Here is a 25,321-nt window from a genome sequence, read left to right on the forward strand (position 1 = left end):
GGGCCATTCTAACACATGAATATGCTTTGATCTAAACCATTCCATTGTAGCTGTGGCTGTATGTTTAGGGTCGTTGTCCTGCTGGAAGGTGAACCTCCGCCCCAGTCCCAAGTCTTTTGCAGACTCTAACAAATTTTGTTCTAAGATTGCCCTGTATTTGGCTCCATCCATCTTCCCATCAACTCTGACCAGCTTCCCTGTCCCTGCTGAAAAAAAGCATCCCCACAACATGATGCCACCACCTTGATTCACAGTAGGGAAGGTGTGTTCAGGGTAAAGTGCAGTGTTAGTTTTCTGCCTCACATAGCATTTTGCATTTAGGCCAAAAAGTAAAATTTCGGTCCCATCTGACTAGAGCACCCTCTTCCTCGTGTTTGCCGTGTCCCCTACATGACTTCTCGCAAACTGCAAACAGGACTTCTTATGGCTTTCTTTCAAAAATGGCTTTTTTCTTGTCACTCTTCCATAAAGGCCAGATTTGTGAAATGCACAACTAATAGTTGTCCTGTGGACAGATTCTCCCACCTGAGCTGTGGATCTCTGCATCTCCTCCAGTTACCATGGGCCTCTTGGCTGCTTCTCGGATTAATGCTTTCCTTGTCCAGCCTGTCAGTTTAGGTGGATGGCCATGTCTTGGTAGGTTTGCAGGTGTGCCATAGTGCTCCCTGAGATGTTCAATGCTTGGGACATTTTTTTTTGTTATAACTTAACCATGCTTTAAACTTCTCCACAACTTTATCCCTGACCTGTCTGGTGTGTTTCCTGCATGATGCTGTTTGTTGACTTAGGTTCTCCAACAAACCTCTGAGGGCTTCCCAGAACAGCTGTATTTATACTGCAATTAAATTACACACAGGTGGACACTATTTACTAAGGGAGCTGAATACAAATGCATGCCACACTTTTCAGATATTTATTTGTAAAAAATTTGAAAACCATTTATCATTTTCCTTCCACCTCACAATTATGTGCCACTTTGTGTTGGTCTATCACATTAAAGATCAATAAAATACATATACGTTTTTGGTTGTAACATGACAAAATGTGGAAAATTTCAAGGGGTATGAATACTCTTTCAAGGCACTGTAATAATTCATTCATATGAAAGGCCAGCGCACTGCATGGCTGAACCTCAAAAATACTTTATTTTAAAGATTTCATTTTAACCACTTAAGCTCAGGAAGGTTTATCCCCCTTCTTGACCAGGCCTTTTTTTTTTTTTTTTTTTTTTTTTTTTTTTAGATAGATATGGTACTGCGTTATTTTAACTGACAATTGCACGGTTGTGCAACGCTGTACACAAATAAAATTGATGTCCTTTTTTCACCACAAATAGAGCTCTATTTTGATGGTATTTTAGTAAAAAAATTCTAAATTTCTTCATAAATTTAGGCCAATATATATGTTGCTATAGGTTTCTGGTAAAAAAATTCCAATAAGCGTATATTGATTGATTTGTGCAAAAGTTATAGCGTCTACAAAATATGGGATATTTTTCTGGAATTGTTAATTTTATTCATCTTTACTACTAGTAATGACGGCGTTCAGCGACTTGTAGCAGGACTGCGATATTGCGGCGGGCAAAATCGGACACTTTTTTTGGGGACCAATGACACCATTACAGTGATCAGTGCTAAAAAAATATGCAATCATTCGTCAGATTTTCTTATAGTATTGGGCTTTACACACAGCTTGTAGCAAAACACACAGTAGGTTTTTCCACTTGTTTTCACAATTCACAAAGTTAGAGATGGTCTTAAAAAAATAAATAAATAAATAAATAACGGGACATAAATCAAAACTATCAAGTAGTGAAGAAATGTGTTTGTGTTACTCATAGTCAGACCGTTTTCTTCTGTTTTTTTTCTAAGCAAGTCAGGCTAAAAAACATCTTTATTTATTACACTCTTATACGGTTAGTTTAGCCTTTCAAATAATCAATGTGTAGTGCCTGCAGCAGAAAGTCACCTTGGACTGTGGAAGGCCCAGTCAATCATTAAAAGGGAACCTATACTGAGTGAAATACAGTACTGTAAGTTTTCAATGCTGACATCTCTTCCTGAAAATGCTGTCTGGTTGTCGTGTTTTATTACGATTTTGTAGCCAGATTTTGCTCCAGTAAGAACGTCTTTTGAATTTGAGAACCCATAACCAGGTAGTTTCATATGAGATGTGGAGGGCTGGAACAATCAGCGTTTTGGTCCAAGTCAGTATTGCATATTAGATACACGTATGTACTGTACATATCTCCAAGCTTAACGTCATCATCACTGTAGTACATAGAATTGTAACCCAGGAGCAGCGGTAAATGGAAGTTTACTATTGCTGTGACAGTAGTGATAGTGTAGCATTATTTTGGATTGTCCTCTACAAATGCTAGTTTGCCATCCATTATAAAAGTTCCTGTTGATCCTGCCAGAAATCTACTGAGCTCCTATTTTCCTGTAGTGAGAGGACAACTCTGCATCTGTTGCACTGAAGTCCCAAGCAGTGTGGTCAGCCCTCCCCGAACTCACTGAAGAGAGAATGAAGTGTTCTGTAGCACGGGCCCGGCATAGAGAAACATGGGCCAAACAGACAATATGAGATTTCAGCGCAACAATGCAGAATTAGAGCTCATTGGATTTCTAGTAGTATTAAAAAGAATATTTTTACTGTTCTTCCGGTCTTGAAGCGTTTAAAAAAAACAAACACATAGGGAGATTGGTATATATTGCCGAGTTATACTGAATACATTTCTTTTTTAAACATTTTTCTGACACATAATCATGCCGGGAACGAGAATTGCATAATATACAGTATGTGTTTGTTAAATAACTAGACTAGCTATTCCTCCAGAGGTTGCTAGGGGTTCCCTGAACAGTGGCAAACTCGCCTTTCATCATATGGTGCCTGCATAGCGCATCGTTTCAGCATTTTTCCCACTGACCACACACATAAGGGCCATCTTTCTACCCATTGGCCACAATGTAAGGGTGTCCTTCTCTATCTTTTAATGAAATGGTGGAGTCTTTTCATTGTCCACCAATGTAATTGGCATTCTTCCTCTCAATGAGCACAGATGTAAAAAGGCACCATTCTTAACTGACCATAAAGTCAGGATGCCCTACTGTCACGGACCACCAATGTAAGGATGCTATTTTCCACTCACCACCGAGTTAGACCTTTCTCCGCTGACTAGGCATTTCTCCTCTGACGGCCAAGGGTAGGGAGCCATTTCCCCACTGACGGCCAAGGGTAGGGAGCCATTTCCCCACTGACCGCCAAGGGTAGGGAGCCATTTCCCCACTGAGCGCCAAGGGTAGGGAGCCATTTCCCCACTGAGCGCCAAGGATAGGGAGCCATTTCCCCCCCGGGCAATAGGAGATTATGGGGCCCCCAGGCTTAGAGATGGCCGCCATGCGGTAGCCATTTTTTGAGGCAACATGAATGTGGGCATGCCCACTGAGGGGAGGGGCACCAAGCTCGGCGACATGCTGAATGGCAGGAGACTCAGTGACCCAGTAAATTCACCAGGAGCCTCTCATGGGCATTGCCACCTTAACAGCATCATGGGCCTCTGGGCAAGATACTGCACTGGGACCCCTACCAGGGAGATGATGACCTGAGGCATACATAGTGCACCATGGCGAACAATGGGCATGACCAGTGGGAGAGTCTTAAAAGAGGATTGAACAGAATCGGCATCTGCTGTATACAATGCAAACATACCACAGACCTTGTACCCATAAAATTCTAATTACTGTGTCGCAGCTGATAATCTCAGACACAAATGAATCTCAGTCAAAGGATCATTTGTTTTTAAAATAAATGTTTCCATTATATATGTTTTTTTATGCACAAAAAAAGGATATATTTTTGGTTTACTGAGGCAACATTACAGAAGAACTTAATTAAAACCAGCAACTGTTGAGACAATGAACACCCTAGTCATGTCTATGTACAGTATAATGTACAGAGTACGGGGGTCATGAGTAAGTAACAAACAAAACAACATCAGTCAGGATAAGCGCCATGCTCACATCAGAGTCCTCCCTTACATCAAAGTCCCAACATTCTCCCTACATATCAGTCCACAGAGTGCCACACTACGGGAGAGCCCCCATTGTGCCACCCTACGGCAGAGCCCCACAGTGTGCCACCCTACGGCAGGGCCCCAAAGTGTGCCACCCTACGGCAGAGCCCCAAAGTGTGCCACCCTACGGCAGAGCCCCACAGTGTGCCACCCTACGGCAGAGCCCCACAGTGTGCCACCCTACGGCAGAGCCCCACAGTGTGCCACCCTGCGGCAGAGCCCCACAGTGTGCCACCCTGCGGCAGAGCCCCACAGTGTGCCACCCTGCGGCAGAGCCCCACAGTGTGCCACCCTGCGGCAGAGCCCCACAGTGTGCCACCCTACGGCAGAGCCCCACAGTGTGCCACCCTGCGGCAGAGCCCCACAGTGTGCCACCCTGCGGCAGAGCCCCACAGTGTGCCACCCTGCGGCAGAGCCCCACAGTGTGCCACCCTGCGGCAGAGCCCCACAGTGTGCCACCCTGCGGCAGAGCCCCACAGTGTGCCACCCTGCGGCAGAGCCCCACAGTGTGCCACCCTGCGGCAGAGCCCCTCCAGAGTCCCAACCTGCGGCAGAGCCCCTCCAGAGTCCCAACCTGCGGCAGAGCCCCCAGAGTCCCAACCTGCGGCAGAGCCCCCAGAGTCCCAACCTGCGGCAGAGCCCCCAGAGTCCCAACCTGCGGCAGAGCCCCCAGAGTCCCAACCTGCTGCAGAGCCCCCAGTGTCACCTTCCATCAGTGTCCCCTTACACACACCTTTGCACCTTGGTGCGGTAGGCAGCTGGCGGAAAAAGGCTTTTAAATAAAATCCACTTGTTGCAGGCTATGAACTGCGCAAGTGAGTCGTAGAGCCAGCGAAATAGTGAACTGCTGTGGTTGGCCTCAGATCTAGCAGTGGGGTATGTGAAAAAAAAGCCATGCTTGATGTGTGCCATGATATCACCGCACAGGCATGCACCCAGCCCTGCTCTGCTGCCTGATCCGAGGCTGGGCTCAGCAGAGCACTATTCAGATGGCCCCGAATGGCAACAAGTGGATTTTCCACGGGCATGGGATTGTTAGAACGACTTCTGTTGAGCAGCAGTGGGCACACATTGATCATACAGTATACACCAGTGGCGGCTGGTGCTCAAATTTCTTTGGGGCGGAGGCGCAAACAAAATGGGAAAAATGCTGAAAATACTGGGAAAAAAAACATCAATTGCAGCCCCACTGTGCCCATCAAATGCAGCCACTGTGCCCCATCCAATGCAGCCCGTGCCCCAATAAATGCAGCCACTGTGCCCCATCCAATGCAGCCACTGTGACCCCCCCGGCGGCATTTAACCAGCACCCACGCCCATTGCCTGACCGGCACTTACCCCATCTTGGTGGTGGGTCAGACAGCGGGTGATGGCGTTCAATGGGAGCGCCTGTCCTTTCAGCCAATCGCGTGGTGGGAATAAGACCCGCACTTACTGATTGGCAGAGAGACGGTTCAGTGTTAGAAAAGCAAATAATTTGCTTTTCTGACACACCTGGATGGGCTCCGAGCACTCTGCGCTCTGAGGCCACCCTATTTTGAAGCCTATTAGAGCCCATGGCTCTAATCAGGTGCTTCAAAAAAAAAAAAAAAAAAAAAAAAAAAAACACCCCTGCCGATGTAATTCAGGCCCCCAGTGACCTGAAAAGAGCCGGATGCCCGAATAGGGGGTGGCCGCAGTGGCCATGGATAGATTTATGCTATGCATGAATCTATCCATTCTACATATAGGGGGTAGCGTGATAGAGGGGGCGGCACCCTTAATGGATGGGCCGCCCCTGGTATACACACAAATGCACAGTATACATATATATATATATATATATATATATATATATATATATATATATATATATATATATATATATATATATATATATACATACATACATATATACACACACACACACACACCAGAACTTTTCACCCAAAAATCATCCAGATAGAACACACTGCTACTGCCCCCTTCTCCTGGCATGCAGGGACTTGTAGTAATGTGGTAATACAGGAGAGGAGACTGTGCCTGTGTATTGGTGGGCAGGTAATAAGTAGGGATGTGTAACAGAGATTACAGAAGTTCAGCACATCCTTCCCCCAGAAGCATGGCACTTCTCACACACAGAACATCGATCTAACAGCAGCCTAAGAGACAGGAGGAGCCCTGCTAGAGGTAACACAGCCTTCCCCCTCCCCCTCATCACCAGGGTAAGCACTGATAAGAATACATTTAGTTCAGCTCAGCCAGCTGTACCCACACTGCAGGCTGTCCCCTCCTCCCCTCCTCCACCTGTCGGCTGTCTCCTGCTCCTGTGTCAAAAAGGCCGCGCTGGAGAAGTGGGCGTGTACACTGTGCTCCCATTGGCTGAGGAGGCAGTGGAGAGGTGGGGCAGCTACAATCTCAAGATTTGTATAGCAAAATGATGTCGGTAGTGGCCATTTCAGGGACAGATGTAAAAAAATATACAGATTTTTACAAACTGTCCCTGATTTTACTGAGGCTGGTAGCCCTGATGGGGCCCTCTTGTGGCCGGCGGGCCCTCGGTCAGTGCCCGAATGGTCAGTCCGCCCCTGTTGTACCGTGATCTGTCAATATAATTTTTAGCATAGATTACCTAAAACCTGAAAGTTATTTCAAGGTTTCCTCGGAGCTAAAAAGATTGAGAAAAGTTGAACGAGACTATTACCATTAATGACTATGGCTAAAATGTTTGTGAAACTGGATGAGATGTTGGTTTGACTTGAAAATACAGTGTAAGCAAGTTCTGAACATAAACAATTATCTGTATGTACAGAATCTCCAGTAGAATTACATATGTCATCTCCCAAGACCCGTCAGAAAAGGAACCTCAGGACCAGAGAAGGAAGAAATCGCTTTAGGTCATCATTACATTAAGCTGCTTAAAATGCAATCCCTTTAAACAGGAAATCAATATTTAATTTCCAGGTTTTTCCTGAGATACAAGGCATGTACGACAAAAGACAAACAAATCATTATCGTCAACCTATTACTGATAAATACTAAAAAGCTGCTACTACTTAATACAGTGTTGTTTTTGAAGAAGGTTTACTAAAAATTATGGTTTATTGATAAGCGGAAGTTTACAAGTCACTTATAAATTATTAACAATCAGTGGCCTAATATTCCATCTCTGAAGCATCCCATAATAAAAGAATCCTGTAGTGAGGGAATATGTAACCTACCCATTGGTGACTTCTCAATCAGAAAATGTTAATTGCTTGTCTACCATATTGATCGAGTAGGCTTAAATCTTGAGTCAGAAGAATGCAAATTTGCCTTTAGAGGATGCATGCTTGATCTAAATTAGTGATTTGAGAAATATTGAAAGCAGACACAATCCTGCAACTAGTAGCAATGGGAGAATATACACTGAGCAGCCATAACATTATGGCCACTCACAGGTAAAGTGAACAACATAATTTCCTTACAACAACAACACCTGAAAGTGGGTGTGACATATTAGGCAGCAAGTGAACAGGTTGTCCCTGAAGTTGATGTGCTGAAATCAGAAAAACGGGCATTCCAGTTTGTTGTGTATGGGGCTATGCAGCCACAGCCTGGTTAGGGTGCACATTCTGACTCGTTATCATGGGCAGGTGAGCATCAGAACTGGACCACAGAGCAATGGAAATAGGCGGCCTGGTCTGATGTATCGCATTTTTTTTTTACATCATATGGATTGCTGGGTGCGTGTGCGTCACTTACCTGGGGAAAAGCTGGCACCTGGATGCAGTAAGAGAAGACGGCAAGCTAGTGTGATGCTTTAGGCAAAGTTCTGCTGGGAAACCTTGGGTCCTGCCATTCATGTGTATACTACTTTGATAGGTCATGGGTGTATTGACAGCAAAAGGGGGACCTACTCAATATTACGTGGGTAGTCATAGTGTTATGGCTGATTGCTGTATATTTCTCTGTACTCTACATTGACCGACTAATAAGAACACAAAGTAGCACACACCTTCTTCATTGAAGCATTAATGTACATGTAAACCCTAAATGAATGACATTTGATTGGCTAAAGCACTGTGTATTAAACAATTGCTATTGATTTTAATAAAAACAGGATTTTTGTACTTATTAATATATTTTGAGGTGGGCAATAGTTTAAAAATAACAAAAAAAAAAAAAACACAGTAGCATCCACGCAGCATGCTCATTAATGAGCCTTCACAGGCTGGATCACACCAGAGGCTGTGCCATGGCTCCGGACCTGGAAAGTGCTTTGTGGCCAACACAAGTCACAAGGGTCTGGAAAGTGCCAAAAGCAAAGCCCAATGACCAAAGGACACATTCCTTGCAATCTTTGGTCCAGGAAGATGTAGGACTGGCCTCCAAGGCTATTGCAGAAGATATGCTGCATAAAGAGTCCAGCTTAGCTGGGTGTAGATGAAGTCTTAATTGAAGGAAAATCTCAGAGAAAATCTGTCCATTCTCCTAGGACAGTGGATTTTGGTTTGACAGTTTCCAATCCCTCCTGTAGGCAGCAGAATAAGCCAGTTGTTTCAAAATAACTGGACCCACTGTTTTTCACATATTTTTCAACTTGTGTTGCAAATTAACACTGCTGATCGCATGCAGCCTGCTTGTAGTAATTTCCCATCGACATACATGGCTGCGTGTCATCTCAGGGCAATTTTCCTAATGGTCAGAACAGTGGAACATACTGTACCTGTGGAATGTGGATCAGCATAGCCACTTGCAGCCTCTATTGAAAGAGCGTGGCAGGGCAGCAAAACAGAACAACAATTGGGACGACAGACAAAGAGATGTCAACTTATATAAGGTATGGTCATATTCAATGCACAGGGGGTGGGTCCTTTTTCTCTGGCTGGGTGATGTGGGCACTTGCCATTAGTGGTTAGTGGCAGGGTCCTCTTGGGCATCTGAAGACCATACAGTGTGAGGTCATGAAGAAGCGAACCCTCAGCCACAGGCAAAGACTGCAAGACTGGATCGCCCATTGTCACTCACTGAAGCAGCAAGGGATAAGGATGACAGATTTAGGTAAGCTTCAAAAGGTATCAGTGAATGGGTAGAAGGGGGAGAGCACTGTCAAGAGATGGGCTTGAAATTTGCCTGGCATAACGCAAGCTGGAAAAACCTAGAAAAAAATGGTCCAAAAGCCAATTTCTACCACTCAAATACATTTGATATCACAAGGCAAGAAAGGATATTAACCTTTTTTAAACACTACCTTGTTCAAATATGCCCATAAAGGCATCTGAAATATCCATACAGCCCAGTCATTTAAACTTTGGATGAATTGCGGGAAAGCTTTATGTTTGTCTACACAATGTTAACAGACGCTGTATTCCGTTAATCTACAGTTTCCAAGCAACAAGAAAAAAAATTGAAATTTTTCCCATTATGCCTCTAAGGTTCTATGTACAGTACACAACAATATTTTTAAGAAGACAGAATATATCCCTAAAAGATTTACATGTGCAGCCAGATTGTACAAAATAGGAAAGAAACTGACCATGTCAAACATTTAAAGTGATTGTAAACGATCACCTTTTAAAAACAACCCATTCAGTTTAAAATAGAAATGAAAGGCAAAACATTTTTGTATAGATATACAAATATCTTTTTTCACTCTTTTATAAATGATCACATTCCCTCTGCTCTCAGCTGCATAAAAGCTGGGCAGAGAAGAAGCAGCATCACACTGAGCTTGGCTGTGCAGTTGGGGGGCCATGTCAGGACAAGTCTGATCTTTGGAGCATAGTACACGGAGTTCCCAGCACAGCTAGAGAACGTACCATACTGTGCTCTCCTGCTTAGTGTGATCAGTTTTTAATAAGAAAGCAGAAGGACTGGAAGAGATTTCACACAAAGGAAGCAATACAAAGAGAACAGGATACGTTCTCATACAAATAGATGGTACAGCAGGCACATTTTAGGAATATAGGGGTAACAAACGCTTTAACAATAACAGCATATTTAAATAAAATAATAAATTTTTAATAAAACCAGGGGACACCAAGTTATTTTGTAAGTATACCCTCCATTTCCTTGTTCTTTAACCACTGAAAGTATTAACCTGTATATACAGTGCCTTGAAAAGGTATTCATACCCCTTGAATTTTTCCACATTTTGTCATCTTACAACCAAAAATGTAAATGTAGTTTTATTGGGATTTTGTGTGATAGACCAACACAAACAATGCCATATTATTGTGAAGTGGAAGGAAAATGATAAATTGTTTTTAAAATTTTTACAAATAAATATCTGAAAAGTGTGGTGTACATTTGTATTCAGCCCCCCTGAGCCAATACTTTGTAGAACCACCTTTCACTGCAATTACAGCTGCAAGTCTTTTGGGTTACACGCTACCAGCTTTGCACATTTAGAGAGTGAAATGTGTGCCCATTCTTCTTTGTAAAATAGCTCAAGCTCTGTCAGATTGGATGGAGAGCATCTGTGAACATCAATTTTGAAGTCTTGCCGCAGATTCTCAATTGGATTTAGGTCTGGAATTTGACTGGATTTTTTTTTTTTTTTTTTTTAACACCTAACCCTGCTTTAAACTTCTCCACAACTTTACCCCTGACCCATCTGATGCGTTTCTTGGCCTTCATAATGCTGTATGTTCACTTAGGTTCTCTAACAAACCTCTGAGGGCTTCACAGAACAGCTGTATTTATACTGAGAGTAAATGACACACAGGCAGACTCTATTTACTAACTAGGTGATTTCTGAAGGCGATCAGTTCCACTAGATTTTAGTTAGGGGTATCAGAGTAAAGGGGCTGAATACAAATGCATACCACGCTTTCCAGATATTTGTAAAAAAAGAAAATTGAAAAACATTTATAATTTTCCCTCCACTTCACAATTATGTGCCACTTTGTGTTGGTCTATCACATAAAATCCCAATAAAATACATTTACGTTTTTGGTTGTAACATGACAAAAATGTGGAACATTTCAAGGGCTTTGAATACTTTTTCAAGGCACTGCACCACTTCATTACCAGGCCACTACTGTGATAGTGTAGTTTAACTCTTATTTATTCAGTCATGTAACCCTCTACCTGAATTAAAATAGGATTTTTTTGTCATACTTACCTGTAAAATTATTTTCTTTGAGTACATCATGGGACACAGAGTTAGCCTAATATTCATTACCTGCTGGGTTATACTTCATCTTCAGGTGAATGGACACTGGTAGACCAAAGGTCTTTAGACAGGAAGTGATCCCCTACATAACCCCTCCCATACAGGAAGTACTTCAGTTTTGTAGCAAGCACTGAATCCTCAAAAAGAGGGGAGGGACTTCTGTGTCCCATGATGTAATCAAAGAAAAGGATTTTACAGGTAAGTATGACGAAAAAATTTTCGTCATACTTACTGCGCTGTCTGGGCATCTGCTTCAGACATGGCCACGCTGGTGGTTGCTCACGCTGCCTGTGCCGTGTTCCTGACTCCTCTCCAGCCTGTGCCCGGCACGCTATCAGCACCGGAACCTGAAGTCGCGGATCAAAGGGAATCATCCCCCTCCACCGGAAATGACATCACCTGCCACTCGACCCGCCCTGGTTCCACTGCGGTCTGCACCAGTGTATGGGGAGAGCGGAGCTGCCTCCCTGCTGCATCCCTGTGAATGCGATGGCGGGCTCCCGGATCTTCTGCCCGCACTCGGCGAAGATGGGGTGGCGGACTGTGTGGTCAGGTATGTACTCTGCCGTGTCCCTGGGAGTGCCCCGGCCCACCCTACAGGACTTTAAAGCCACAGTATTCCTGACTGGCTAGCCAGGTTCCTAACAGTGTCTCCCCACAGGGGAAAACACAAATAACTGAAGTCTAGCAGGGGGAAGCGGAATTTTTTGGGCTGGCACAGTGTTTCTTAGGAAGGGGAGGAGCCAAGGTCTCTCATTGTGGCTGTCCTGAAAGTGAGTGAGGGAAAAATTACTCACAGAGGAGAAGCAATCAGCGGCAGACGCATAAGGGGGAGTGGTTTACATTTTTGTGTTTACACCTGTGATTGCAGTGCATTCCTGTGTTGATACTTGTGATTGCGCTAATTGGTTTACAACAATTACAAGGCGCATGGCTAATCTGATTGGCCTCTGTGCATTTTGCCTATGATCTGCGCCAATCTACGACAGCTCAATCACAGGCATTCAAAGGGTACAATGGCCACCCCTGAGTGTTTTCTGTAGTGCAGTTTACAAATGGCACTCCAGAAAAGTTTTTTTTTTTTTTTACAATGGCACAGTAGTAAGGTGGTCATCGCAGGCTCAGGCCAGTGAAAAACATTGATGCATTTACATTCAGTTGGTCTTCAATCTGCACTGTGACTGTGAAGTGCATCAACATGATTGACAGCAACATGTTTGTAGACCAGGACGACTCCACATACCTGTTTGATTTAATATTTTGAATGCCAGAAGCCATAAATGACATCACTCCTGTAATCACTAGAGATAGAGATTCACAAATATTTAAAATAAGGTAGCCAATGCATGCATTTGGATAAATTCTGCCCATCGCACGTGATACCTGTCAGCCAGTTGTGTAGGACAGAATGCAGGAGAATCCTAAGGACGCATGCACGCTGGACGTTTTGCAACTATCGTACACTACTTTCCTCTTGGCTGCAATGTTTTGGCAGAAAAAAACACTTGTTATCATACATGTAAGGTGTTCAGGTGCATTTAGGCACGTTAAATGCTTGGGTGTTAATGTTACTGGCTGAAACAACAACGTATGCAGGCCATTTAAATGTAATGATGCTCAAGCTCTAAACACACCTAGCATTAATGCATGCTTACACGCATCAAGCATTTCTTCTACCAAAACACTGCTGCTCCTGGATGCACTGGCTGTGTTTTTTTTTCCAGTCCTAAAATGCCCCTACATTTAAAAGCCCATGTGTGCATGGACACATAGGCTAACATGCAGTGTAGTTTACAGGCAGAAAAAAAAAAAAAAAAGCCAGACGCCCCTTTCAACCGAAAAAAAAAAAATGTCCAGTCTGCATGAGGCCTACAGACTTCTTCATCGTTAGTCCTCGTCTGCACTCTGAACAGTGAGGACTGCAGACAATATACACAACCCAATGTATACACTGGCCTGGTCCTGCAATAAGGTACAAGGAAAGAAAAAAACCCCAAGAGAAGAGATTATATATGTATACAGCACTTGCTTTTTGTCCATCAATTAGAGCTGCACAATTAATAGTTAATAGAGATCGCAATTTTCCCCCCTCACGATTTTAACGCATTTTCCCGATTCTATGCAGAGAGTTCTCTGATCAATGCGGACAGCTGTCAAAAAAAGAGACAGTCTGCCAAGTTTCATAAAACATTCCTTAGCTGCAGAGCTAACTATAAACATTCTAACAATTTGTTCTTTAGATTAAAGGAATGAACTTCAGTCTGTAAATGAGGGCAGTTTAACCACTTAAAGACTAAACCTTTTTCTGACACTTGTTGGTTTCAAGTTAAAATAATTTTTTGCTAGAAAATTACTTAGAACCCCCAAACATTATATATATATATTTTTAGCAGAGACCCTAGAGCAGTGGTTCTCAACCTAGGGGTCGGGACCCCCTCGGGGGTCAAATGATGATTTGCCAGGGGTCACTGAATCCAGGGCGGATCCTGAAGCCCGCACCGCTCTCCAAGCCTTTTTGCGGCCGCCCAGCAGGGCTGTCCCTGGAGCCTGTGACCTCCCAGTTGGGCTGTTCCTGGAGCCTGTGGCCACCCGCTCAGCCTCTTCGCAGCCGCCCATTCAGTTCACAGCATGGCTGGGGGCAGAGACTAGCGGTCAGCTGACTGGTGAGGAATGTGAAGTGGGAGGGGCTGGGGCAGACCCTATCTCCCGATTTCGGCATATGCGTCACTGCCACGAGACACCACAAAGTTGGAGACACAGTGAGTAAAACTACCTGTGATTAATACAACCTCTGGCAAAAATTATGGAATCACTAGTCCCTGAGGATGTTCCTTCAGTTGTTTATTGTTGTAGAAAAAAAGCAGATCACAGACATGGCCAAAAACTAAAGGCATTTCAAATGGCAACTTTCTGGCTTTAAGAAACACTAAAAGAAATCAAGAAAAATAATTGTGGTGGCCAGTAACAGTTAGATTTATAGAACAAGCACAGGGAATAAATTATGGAATCACTCAACTCTGAAGAAAAAATTATGGAATCATGAAAAACAAACAAAATAACACTCCAACACATCACTAGTACTTTGTTGCACCACCTCTGGCTTTTATAACTGCTTGCAGTCTCTGAGGCATTGACTTAATGAGTGATAAAGAGTATTCTTCATCAATCTGGCTCCAGCCTTCTCCGATTGCTGTTGCCAAATCATCTTTGCAGGTTGGAGCCTTGTCATGGATCATTTTCTTTAACTTCCACCACAGATTTTCAATTGGATTGAGATCCGGACTGTTTGCAGGCCATGACATTGACCTTATGTGTCTTTCTTCAAGGGATTTTTTCACAGTTTTTGCTCTATGGCAAGATGCATTATCATCTTGATAAATGATTTCATCATCCCCAAACATCCTTTCAATAGATGGGATAAGAAAAGTGTCCAAAATTTCAATGTAAACCTGTGCATTTATTGAAGATTAAATGACAGCCATCTCCCCAGTGCCTTTACCTGACATGCAGCCCCATATCATAATTGACTGTGGAAATGTGCATGTTTTCTTCAGAAAGTCGTCTGCATAAATCTCATTGGAACGGCACCAAACAAAAGTTCCAGCATCATCACCTTGCCCAATGCAGATTCGAGATTCATCACTGAATATGACTTTCATCCAATCATCCACAGTCCACGATTGCCTTTCCTAGCCCATTGTAACCTTGTTTTTTTGTGTTTAGGTGTTAGAGATGGCTTTCTTTTAGCTTTTCTGTATGTAAATCCCATTTCTTTTAGGCGGTTTCTTACAGTTCGGTCACAGATGTTGACTCCAGTTTCCTCCCATTTGTTCCTCATTTGTTTTGTTGTACGTTTTCAAGGCATATTGCTTTAAGTTTTCTGTTTTGACGCTTTGATGTCTTCCTTGGTCTACCAGTATGCTTGCCTTTAACCACCTTCCCATGTTGTTTGTATTTGGCCCATGTTTTAGACACAGCCGACTGTGAACAACCAACATCTTGTGCAACACTGCGTGATGATTTACCCTCTTTAAGGAGTTTGATAATCCTCTCCTTTTTTTCAATTGACATCTCTGGTGTTGGAGCCATGCTTCATGTCAGTCCACTTGTTGCAACAGCTCTCCAAGGTGTGATCACTCCTTTTTACCTACATACTAACAAGCAGATTTAATCTGATGCAGGTGTTAGTGTTTGTAATGAAAATTTACAAGGTGATTCCATAATTTTTTCCTCAGAATTGAGTGATTCCATAATTTATTCCCTGTGCTTGTTCTATAAATCTGTTACTGGTCACCACGATTATTTTTCTTGATTTCTTTTAGTGTTTCTTGAAGCCAGAAAGTTGCAATTTGAAATGCATTTAGCCCTGGTTCACACAGGGGCGGCACGACTTGCAGGTCGCCTCACCGAGGCAACCTGCACACGACTGCCACGGTGACTTGCAAAACAACTTCTGTATAGAAGTCTATGCAAGTCGCCCCAAGTCGCCCCCCAAAGTAGTACAGGAACCTTTTTCTAAGTCGGAGCGACTTGCGTCGCTCCTATTAGAACGGTTCCATTGTACAGAACGGGAGGCGACTTGTCAGGCGGCTAGGTCGCCTGACAAGTCGCCCCTGTGTGAACCGGGGCTTAGTTTTTGGCCATGTCTGTGATCTGCTTTTTTTCTACAACAATGAACAACTGAAGGAACATCCTCAGGGACTGGTGATTCCATAATTTTTGCCAGGGGTTGTAGTTGCCATTAAAAGTCCCCACTACAGTTCTCAGAGGACCTTGCTCGAGAGCACCTACGTTGGCTGATCAGAACTCCCCCCAGCACTGCCACTCATCCCATTCCCCCCACCACCCCCACCAAGGAGTAAGAGAAGGAATAAAAATAGAGAATACATGCAAGGGAGAGGAAAAGAGGGGGAGGAACAAAGAAAAAGGGAGAGAAAGAATAAGAGAAAACAAGAAAGACAGCTAAAGAGAGGGATGGGAAAAAAAAACAAGACATTAGGATAGAGAAAGATACAAGGGAAAGAAAGGAGAACAAAGAGAAAGAGTGGTACATCCTAAAATGTACCATAAAGGGTTTTAATAGTACGAGTGGAAGGGACTTAGGGACGCAAATTACTTGTCTTGCCTTGGGTGCTGACAACCCACGTTACGAAAATAATTTTACTGTTAGGGGTCCCCACAACTTGGGAAATTTTATCAAGGGGTCACGACACTAGGAGGTTGAGAAACACTGCCCTAGAGAATAAAATGGTGGTTGTTCTACCATCAACATATTTTAAAAGAGCTTATAGGTTTTAAAAATACAGTTAAAGGTTCCAATTCTGTTTAATTAGGAATTGTCAAAAACAGTAAAAAGGTTTCTTACTTCTTCCTCCCTAAACTTAAGCTTTCTCTTTTCCTCTACGGCAGCTCTTTTCTGCTCCTCCCTCAGCCGTTGCTCCTCCAGCTTCTTCCATCGTTCTTCAATCTGTTTCTCATACTGTCGTTTTGCTCTTTTTTCCTTTTCTAGCATCTGTTGTTCTCGGACAGCTACAAAACAAACAGGAAGAAAAATAGTACATTGCAAATAGTTTAATGAAAGAAAAAGAAAAAAGTTGGTTTTGGGCTACTGCCTCGTCAAAACTTGCAGAGGGTGCTGTATGGAGTGGTTCGGGTCAGATCCTCTATGGGTAAGCTGTCCAGGGAAGCCACTGATGGCCGGCTCAAAGCACAGGGATGCTTCCCCATGTGTCCCCTGAGCTTTTTCAGCTGACATTGCTTGACCATATGCAGGAGATGCAAGGGGAACGGACACTGTGCAATCATTTAGTTTTGGGCAGACTGGGAAAGATTTAAAGCTTCTGTTACTTTTCCATATCGGTCTGTGACCCAACTGGGGGAATTTACCCCAACTTCCTGTCCTTGTGATGCCTGTACATGAAATGGGAGGATGGGTAACTTCCCCCTTAGTTATCACCAGAACATTTGCCTTAACTGGAATATTTCCCCATTCTTGTTCCAGTGACAACTCTACGATTTTGGATTTCCCCTCAATTTCCATTACTGTGACAATGGTCACCAGGACAAAGAGAGGTGAATCTCCCTAACAGGGATACAGAAAGCAGTAAAAACCTGAAACCAGATGCAAATAAAGTGCATGTCTGCCAATAGCACTCATTTAGTTATTCAATTTTACTTCCAAAACTACAGTTAAAAATAATCTCTACATATTACGATTGAAAACACCTCAACTTTTCAACCTTTTATATATCAAGCTCAGCAGTGATGGCATGGATCAACTCACCAAGACATTTTTCTCTTTCTTCTCTTCTTTCTTTTGCCAACCTTTGTCTTTCATCTGTCTTGAAAAGGCTATCCATACCTTAAAAACAAAAAACAAAACATAATAAACTTAAAGCTAAAAATTTAGGTAACACACTACCAAAGAAGGCAACTAACACAAATGGATACACAGCACCACGTTCAGTAATCTGGATCTTTTGCAAGACTACAGTGGATATTTATCAACACAAATATACCCTGTTGGACAGTTGGTATCCATGTTAAAACCTCTAAAACCAAAAAAAATAAAAAAACACAAAGAACCTGAGCTATGAAGCGGTGCCCAAAAGGCAAGTAGATGGCAAAGGAACGGTAATGGTTGTGGGCTCATTGCAGCTATCTTTTCCCATCACTGACTGGCCAGGTCTTGGTTTTGAACAGTATTTTTGTGTGGAAGTGGTTATCTTAGTGGAGACGAATTCTGTGTTTCCATTATGTCAGACAGCAGCAGAAACAAAAGCAAGGCACAAATCCACGAAATGAATGAATCAGGAGATTTTTTCATTACAGGTCTTCAGGCACAGCTTTCACTCCAAAAACCCTCAGGAGGGGAACAATGAGCAGCACAATAGTCTCATGAGATTTGGTAATGTTACTATCAATAGAGACAGCAGTGCCCGAAGTGATCTCACACCACAGATACAGTATGCAGCTAGAAGGCTAAAGGCAAGTCGAGCAGGAAAAGGAAGAGTCATGTTATTTTTAGGAGGATTTCTAAGTAAATTTTCCTGGCTACTGCTTAAGCACAATTAACATTTCTTAAAGCAGAGCTCCACCCAAAAGGTGATGGTCCGCTTGTTTGCTCCCCCCCCCCCCCCACTGCCATATTTGGCACCTTTTCGGGGGGAACGGATACTGACAAGGGGCAGGATTGCTTTCTAATTACTGAAAGATTTCAACTGATGTCTTTTTGCAGCTCCCTTTTTTCACACGTTCAATACTTTTTCCCTGTCTCGTTCCATTTTATTATTACATATAACTTATTTTCTGAATTTATTTGTTTTGGTTTCTTTGTATGTATGGATTGCATGGGTTGTTACTGACAAATGGTGAAAATTCCATGTCAATAGCACCTTTAGAAATATGTTTATCTAGAAAAAATGGTGACATGTTCAATACTTATTTTACCCGCTGTATATCCTTTTTAATGTATAATGTATTACATGGTCATATACTGCTGGGAATTGTGTATATTGAAAGTTAGCTATCAATGCAATCATACGTTGTTCTACTTTTTATCTACAAGATGTCGTTGATTTCACATGTGAGTGGATGGTACCATGGAGTACTTTTTGATGTTTCAACCATACAGTAAGGGAAAAAAAATATTTGATCCCCTGCTGATTTTGTACGTTTGCCCACTGACAAAAATAATCAGTCTATAATTTTAATGGTAAGTTTATCTTAACAGTGAGACAGAATAACAAAAATATCCAGAAAAACACATTTCAAAAAAGCTATAAATTGATTTGCATTTTAATGAGTGAAATAAGTATTTGATCCCCTATCAATCAGCAAGATTTTTGGCTGCCAGGTATCTTCTATACAGGTAACAAGGCGAGATTAGAAGCACTCTCTTAACCAGTTGCCGCCCACCCACCGTCAAATGACGGAGGGACAGTGCAGCTCTCATTCTGGGTGGACGTCATATGACGGCGCACCAGAACGGCCACTCCCGTGCGCCCCGAGGATGCGCACTGCGACAATCCGGGCCACGCCATGTTGCTAGGACATGGCGTGACCCCAATCTCTGTAAAGAGCTGCTGACGCGGCTCAACCATGTGATCGGCGGTGTCCAATCACAGCCGGTCACATGTAAATACAGGAAGTGCCAGTATCTTGCCGAGAAAGTTCCCTCGGCGGATAAGGACCCCCCTGTACTGCGCAGGCGCAGCACCTGCGCAGTACAAACTACTATCAGCGCCTGCGCAGAAGAGGGGGGGTCCTTATCCGCCGAGCGGAACTTTCTTGGCAGAACACCGGTAATCGGCTCTCATCAGGAGAGCAGCATCTCCTCACAGGGGACAAGACATGTAATCAGGGCACTGATCAGTGCCCCAATTACACTAAAGTGCCATCAGTGCCAGCAATCAGAGCCCAAAAGTGCGGCATATTAGTCCCTCCTCATCAGTGCCCATAAATGCTGTCTCATCAGTGCAGCCTCTCATTGAAGGAGAAAAATTACTTATTTACAAAATGTACTTTCTGCCTCGTAAATACACGTGAGCCGGTCGGGAACCGGTTAAAGCAAGTTCTGTGGTCTCTGTTGCAGATCTGTGATTGAGATTTTCCTTAAAGGGTTACTAAACCCACAACAGTAAAATCAGTCTGCATATGCAGTAAAGCATGCTTGTTAAACTCTGTGGAACCTAAGGCTACTTTCACACTGGGGCGTTGGTGGTAAAGCACCGCTATTTTTAGCGGCGATATTCGTCTGCTAGCGGGGTGCTTTTAACCCCCGCTAGTGGCTGAAAAAAGGGTTAAAACTGGTTCGGCGTCGCTGTCCATTTATTTCACACTGGAATGAGAGGCTCTTTACAGGCGCTATTTTTAGCGCTATAGCTCCTGTAAAGCGCCTCAGCGTGAAAGCAGCCTAAGGGGTTAATCCCCTGCATTGAGTAAAAAGGCTCACCCCCCTACAGTTAGAATCACTCCCTAGGACACACTTAACCCCTTCACTGCCCCCTAGTGGTTAACCCCTTCACTGCCAGTGTCATTTACAGAGAAATCAATGCATTTGTATAGCACTGATTGGTCCCAAAAATGTGTCAAAAATGTCTAATGTGTCCGCTATAATGTCGCAGTCCTGATAAAAATCTCAGATCGCCGCCATTACTAGTAAAAAAAAAAAATTAAAAATAAAAATGCCATAAAACTATCACCTATTTTGTAGAAGCTATAACTTTTGCGCAAACCAATGAATAAACACTTATTGCGATTTTTTTTACCAAAAATATGTAGAAGCATATGTATCGGCCTAAACTAAGGGAAAAACGTGTTTTTTTTTTTTTTTTTATATATATTTTTTGGGGCTATTTATTATAGCAACAAGTAAAAAATAATGCGTTTTTTTCAAAATTGTCCCTATTTTTTTGTTTATAGCGCAAAAAATAAAAACCACAGAGGTGATCAAATACCACCAAAAGAAAGCTCTATTTGTTGGGAAAAAAGGACATCAATTTTGTTTGTGAGCCACGTCGCACGACCGCGCAATTGTCAGTTAAAGCGACGCAGTGCCGAATCGCAAAAAGTGCTCTGGTCTTTGGCCAGCCAAATGGTCCGGGGCTTAAGTGGTTAAGAAATGTTGTATGCATACCTATATTTTTTTTTTTGTGTACCAAAGTCCCACTGTGCATGACCAAGCATCACCTGCTAAGGGGAGTCAGAACAGTATTAACCCACCAGTATGTTTTTGGACTATGGTAGCAAACTGGAGCCTTTGAAGATAAGCCATGTTCATATAGGAGCAGAAGAGAAATTGTAAACAGACTTCCTCCAGGAAAATGAACCCAGAGCCCTAGCGCTGAGACCATGCTAACCACCAACACACCATGGATCAATAACATATCATTATTATATCTTATTTCCATGTATCAGAGGATGCCCCCATGCTCCCAATAAATAAAGTTAAAATACATATCAAACATTAGAGGTTCTAGTTATAAAGAAAAAAAAAAAAAAACAAAAACACACCACATGTAGCAAACATGTAGTTAACTGAAAGTAAAAATGTCAGAAGATTACATTCTCCCTCATATAGTTACAAGGGTGAAGGGTGTGTTTCTTTCCTAGCAAATAATTAATGTACACTACCCAAGCACACATACATTACAACCCATACTACGGTCTTACCCAAAGCAGCACTAACAGCAAGAGCTCGTTAAATCGGAATACTGATAACCAACCATGTGAGAGAGTGAAAGTCTGCAAATACCCAAGAGCAGTGTAACTTGTAAGTGGTGAGTAGGAGGTTAAAGTTCGGCCTGCAGATTAAAGGTCGGCCCGAAGATTTAATTTAATGCCTTTTTTCCCGGTTCTGGGTGCAATACTGCACGTAGGTTATACCTTAGGCAAAAGGAATTTAATGTCATTTCAAAATAGGAACAGCTTGATTTACATAATTTCATGACCCTTTTGCCAAAAAAAATAAAAAATAAAAAGAACTGTAAAAAGGAAGAGACTTTTATACTTCGTTGGTCTGGCAACTGCTCATGGAATAATTGCTCTGCTGTAGAACTAAAACAGCACAAAGAATCTTCACATCAGAGATGCTGCTGTGTCCTGTGCTCAAGTAGGGGCCAATGAGCAGAACCACCAAGAAAGGCGAGGGGTGCAGGCATCCAACCCTGTCAACGGCTCCATTTACATATATGTGAATTGGATGCATTTTAAACCGCAACCGTTTTGCATGATGTGTGAACCAAACCGGCATTCTATGGAGTCCTGTGCGTTTTCTGAGCACTGCGTGCGGTTCAGATACACACTCCAGGCTCATTGCCTTCTATGGGAACGCTTCTAAATCACACATCATCAGTTTTGAACACGAATTGGAAAAACAATTCCCCAATCCATACCAGGTCCTTCGGATTTTAAGAGGAACCCCACGCCAAAAAGTAAAAAAAAAAAAAAAAAAGGCATGCAGCCTCAACACCCATGATAACATATTAATGGGGACATGGGCATCTTTCCTACAACTGTGGCCGGTGGTCTGCGGACGGGGGAGCTTATCAGAATCTGGAGGTCCCCAGATCTTGCCCCCCCAAGTGAATGAGTATGGGGTACATTGTTCCCCTCTTCATTTACCAAAAAGTGTCAAAAATAAATAAAAACAGACAGTTTTTGACAATTCCTTTAGGTGTAGGTCCAGTGTAAATCACAATGTTGCCACCGCGACCTGGTCAGGCAGTAGAGCCAGCAATGGTTATAGAGCTCTTTAGTCAGGTCACGGCAGCGGCATTAGTGATTGATGCTGGATCTATATCAGGGGACAGTTCTTTTTTTTAATAGAGGAATTGTCAAACACGGCCTATTTTATTTTTGACACTTTTTTAGGTGAATGAGTAGGGATACTCATTCACATGGGGGGGGCCCGTGATAAAGGGGGCTTCCAGATTCCGATAAGGCTCCCGCCTGCAGGCCCCCACAACCACTGTCCAGACCATTCCTTTTTTTTATTTTAACATGGTGTTCCCCTAAAACAGAACTCCAGTCTTCCCAACAACAAATTAAAAGTCAGCAGCTACAAATACTGTAGCTGCTGACATTTAATATTAGGACACTTACCTGTTCAGAGATCCCATGATGTCGGAACCCCAGACCATTTTTCAGTCGGCTCTTGGGTGCTGCCGCCACCATTCTTTCTAAGGGAAACTGTCAGTGAAGCCTTGTGGCTTCAAAGGCGGTTCCCTACTGTGCATGCACGAAGCGCTCCGTGCTTTCTGAATGGCTCGGCAGAGGTGGAAGGAGGAGGAATGCCGCACATCCGGGGGACCTCACCGTGGTGAGGTCTTCTGGAAGTGGGGACGGGTACCTGTCAAAAACAGGTACCTGCTCCCTCCCTAAAGGTGCCAAATGTGGCAGCAGAGGGGGGAGGAAGCAAACAAGTGGAGCTTCCCCTATTGGGTGGAGCTCTGCCTTAAAATCCATACAAGACCCACTCAGCTGTCAGCGGGAACTGAGTCATCAGTTGTTAAGGACAGGGCAACAAGCTTCCCGGCCCGCTCCTTTAACAACCAACTATTGTTAAAGATGCTGGTGGCCGCCCACGTCGAAAATTTGCATTTGAACTGTATCTGTAATCGCAGCTGAAAAAACTAACCTGAATTTCGCACCGCACATGTGTGAACCTAGCCTAAAGCAATCTTCCTTAATCAGGGTTTCTTCAGAGGTTGTTAGGGGTTCCTTGAGAAGAAGGCAATAGACTGGTCTCCTGCCTACACTGGCCATGTAAGGGGGTAACTACAAGGTTTCTTTTCTAGCCATTGTTATTCATTTAAATTTATGATTATTAAGGAAACCCCATTATTATTTGATGTGAAACTCCGTACAACCTTCTGATCATGCTGTGAGGTTGCACATGTAAATGCTATAGGTCTGATAAATTTTGGTGGGGTTCCCTGGGATCTGAAAACTATTTCAGAGGTTCTTCCATGGTAAAAAGGTTGAGAAGGGCTGCTCATTGGGCTGAACATTATTCGGCCATCAACATATCTGTAATCTCCTCTCAAGGAAGCTCCAACAGAAAATGATGAGGGCATTATCCACTCAGCAGGACAGGAAGCAAGAGGACAGTCTACATGCATCTGCAGCCTTGTTCCAGGTCAATGAAAGCATTTCATTTTGGGACAGCCAGGCAATTAACATTTTCAGGAGGCCAGCAGTGGCAATCCCATTATTTCTTGCAGTGCAGGTTACCTTTAATACATTGTTTATGAAATAGCTGCCTTATAGCAGTCATTTGAAGGCTGAAAAATTGCTTACAAATCAATCAATAGATTCCAGACTGGGGGGGGGAGGTTTGAAGTTTTCAGAAGCAAGCGTCTGACACTAGCACACATCACAGTGACCTCCAGCTGAGGCATGAGGAATAAAGCGTGATCCTGTGACCGCCCCATTTTATAGGTGTTCAGCAGATCTGAAGCATCTACACATCACCTGAAACCAACTTTAAGAAAAATGTATAAAAAGCTTGGTCGATAGTTATTAGTCTCAATAGACCGCAGTTACAGCAGTGAAATCTCAATTTTATTCACACAAAGTCTTAGAGTTAATAATTATAAATAATATACAATGCATCTTTCCCTCAGATGTATGTTAATTACAATATTACCTTGTAGCTGTAGTCTATGAGCTTTGATGGAATCTCAAGAGTACTCGCCAGTCAAAGTCTAAAATTATATCAAACAACCAGTAAAAATAAAAATATATATTTTTAAGTGTGGAAGGGTTACAGACTAATCAGGTTTTTACTGATGTCTGTGTTCCAAGGATATTTTCCTTTGCTTCCTGCCTCAGAGACATGACAAGAAGCAAGTGGAAATCTCCCCAAAGAGAGGGGAAATATCACTTTTGAGATTCATTCCTGAATGGGTGTCCTTGTGGGAAAAATCATAGAATTAGATTTTTGCCTTTTTGACCCAGTATGAGTGGTCACCATGACTGATATTGGTGAATCTCCACAATGGGGACAGACAGCAGAAACAATGAGAGAAAGGTTTCAATACTTCCTGGTTTTATTCCAACCTAGAAAAAGTTAGCTTGAGTCTGATTTTAAAGAATTCCAACTTTGTTCTGACTAGAATAGTTTGGTTGGGAAAGCTTGGCCTTTTCCTTTTCATAACTATGCAGCTGCTGTGTGGGCTGTAACATACTGTTGTAGCATTAACAGTGTGCAGCAAAGTTTGGGCAGCAGTACAGGTGACTTCTAATTTACTACCGGGACAAAAATATATGTCAACCTGAATGTATCCACCATTCAGGAGAAGCCTTGTATTTTTTTGTATTTATGAATAGAAAAACTTCCTCAGACTGGCTAAATTGGAGAGGCGGGTGGATAACGTCATGATTCCCACCTTGGCCAACCATAGGAAGCCTTGTATTCATTGATCAATACAAAGTTTTACCGGAAAAGGAGGAGATGTATTCAGCCCAACCCATTTTGTTTTGATAGCAGACAAAAAGTTACCCATGCCACTGCCAGGGCACAGTGCCGCATATTATATGTAGCGAATGTTACAATAGTACGTTACTGCACACACAGTGACCACATGGTAAATAAAATATCATTT

At 42.9% G+C, this 25,321-nt stretch overlaps 1 protein-coding gene across 11 annotated transcripts in view; it reads right to left on the bottom strand.

Moving 5' to 3' along the window:
* The window catches only part of MAP7D2 (MAP7 domain containing 2), a 221,039-nt gene that overhangs the window by 82,045 nt on the left and 113,673 nt on the right, over positions 1 to 25,321 (bottom strand). For all 11 annotated transcript variants that reach the window (XM_073616480.1, XM_073616483.1, XM_073616482.1 and 8 more), the window contains exons 2-3: positions 17,497 to 17,574; positions 16,579 to 16,742 (exon numbers count right to left, since the gene is read on the bottom strand). In XM_073616480.1, the coding sequence (XP_073472581.1) occupies positions 16,579 to 16,742; positions 17,497 to 17,574 (242 nt within the window). The remainder of the gene's footprint in view (positions 1 to 16,578; positions 16,743 to 17,496; positions 17,575 to 25,321) is intronic.

Source organism: Aquarana catesbeiana, linkage group LG02 (genome assembly GCF_042186555.1).
Source record: "Aquarana catesbeiana isolate 2022-GZ linkage group LG02, ASM4218655v1, whole genome shotgun sequence".
In the NCBI taxonomy this organism is placed as follows: Eukaryota; Metazoa; Chordata; class Amphibia; order Anura; family Ranidae; genus Aquarana; species Aquarana catesbeiana.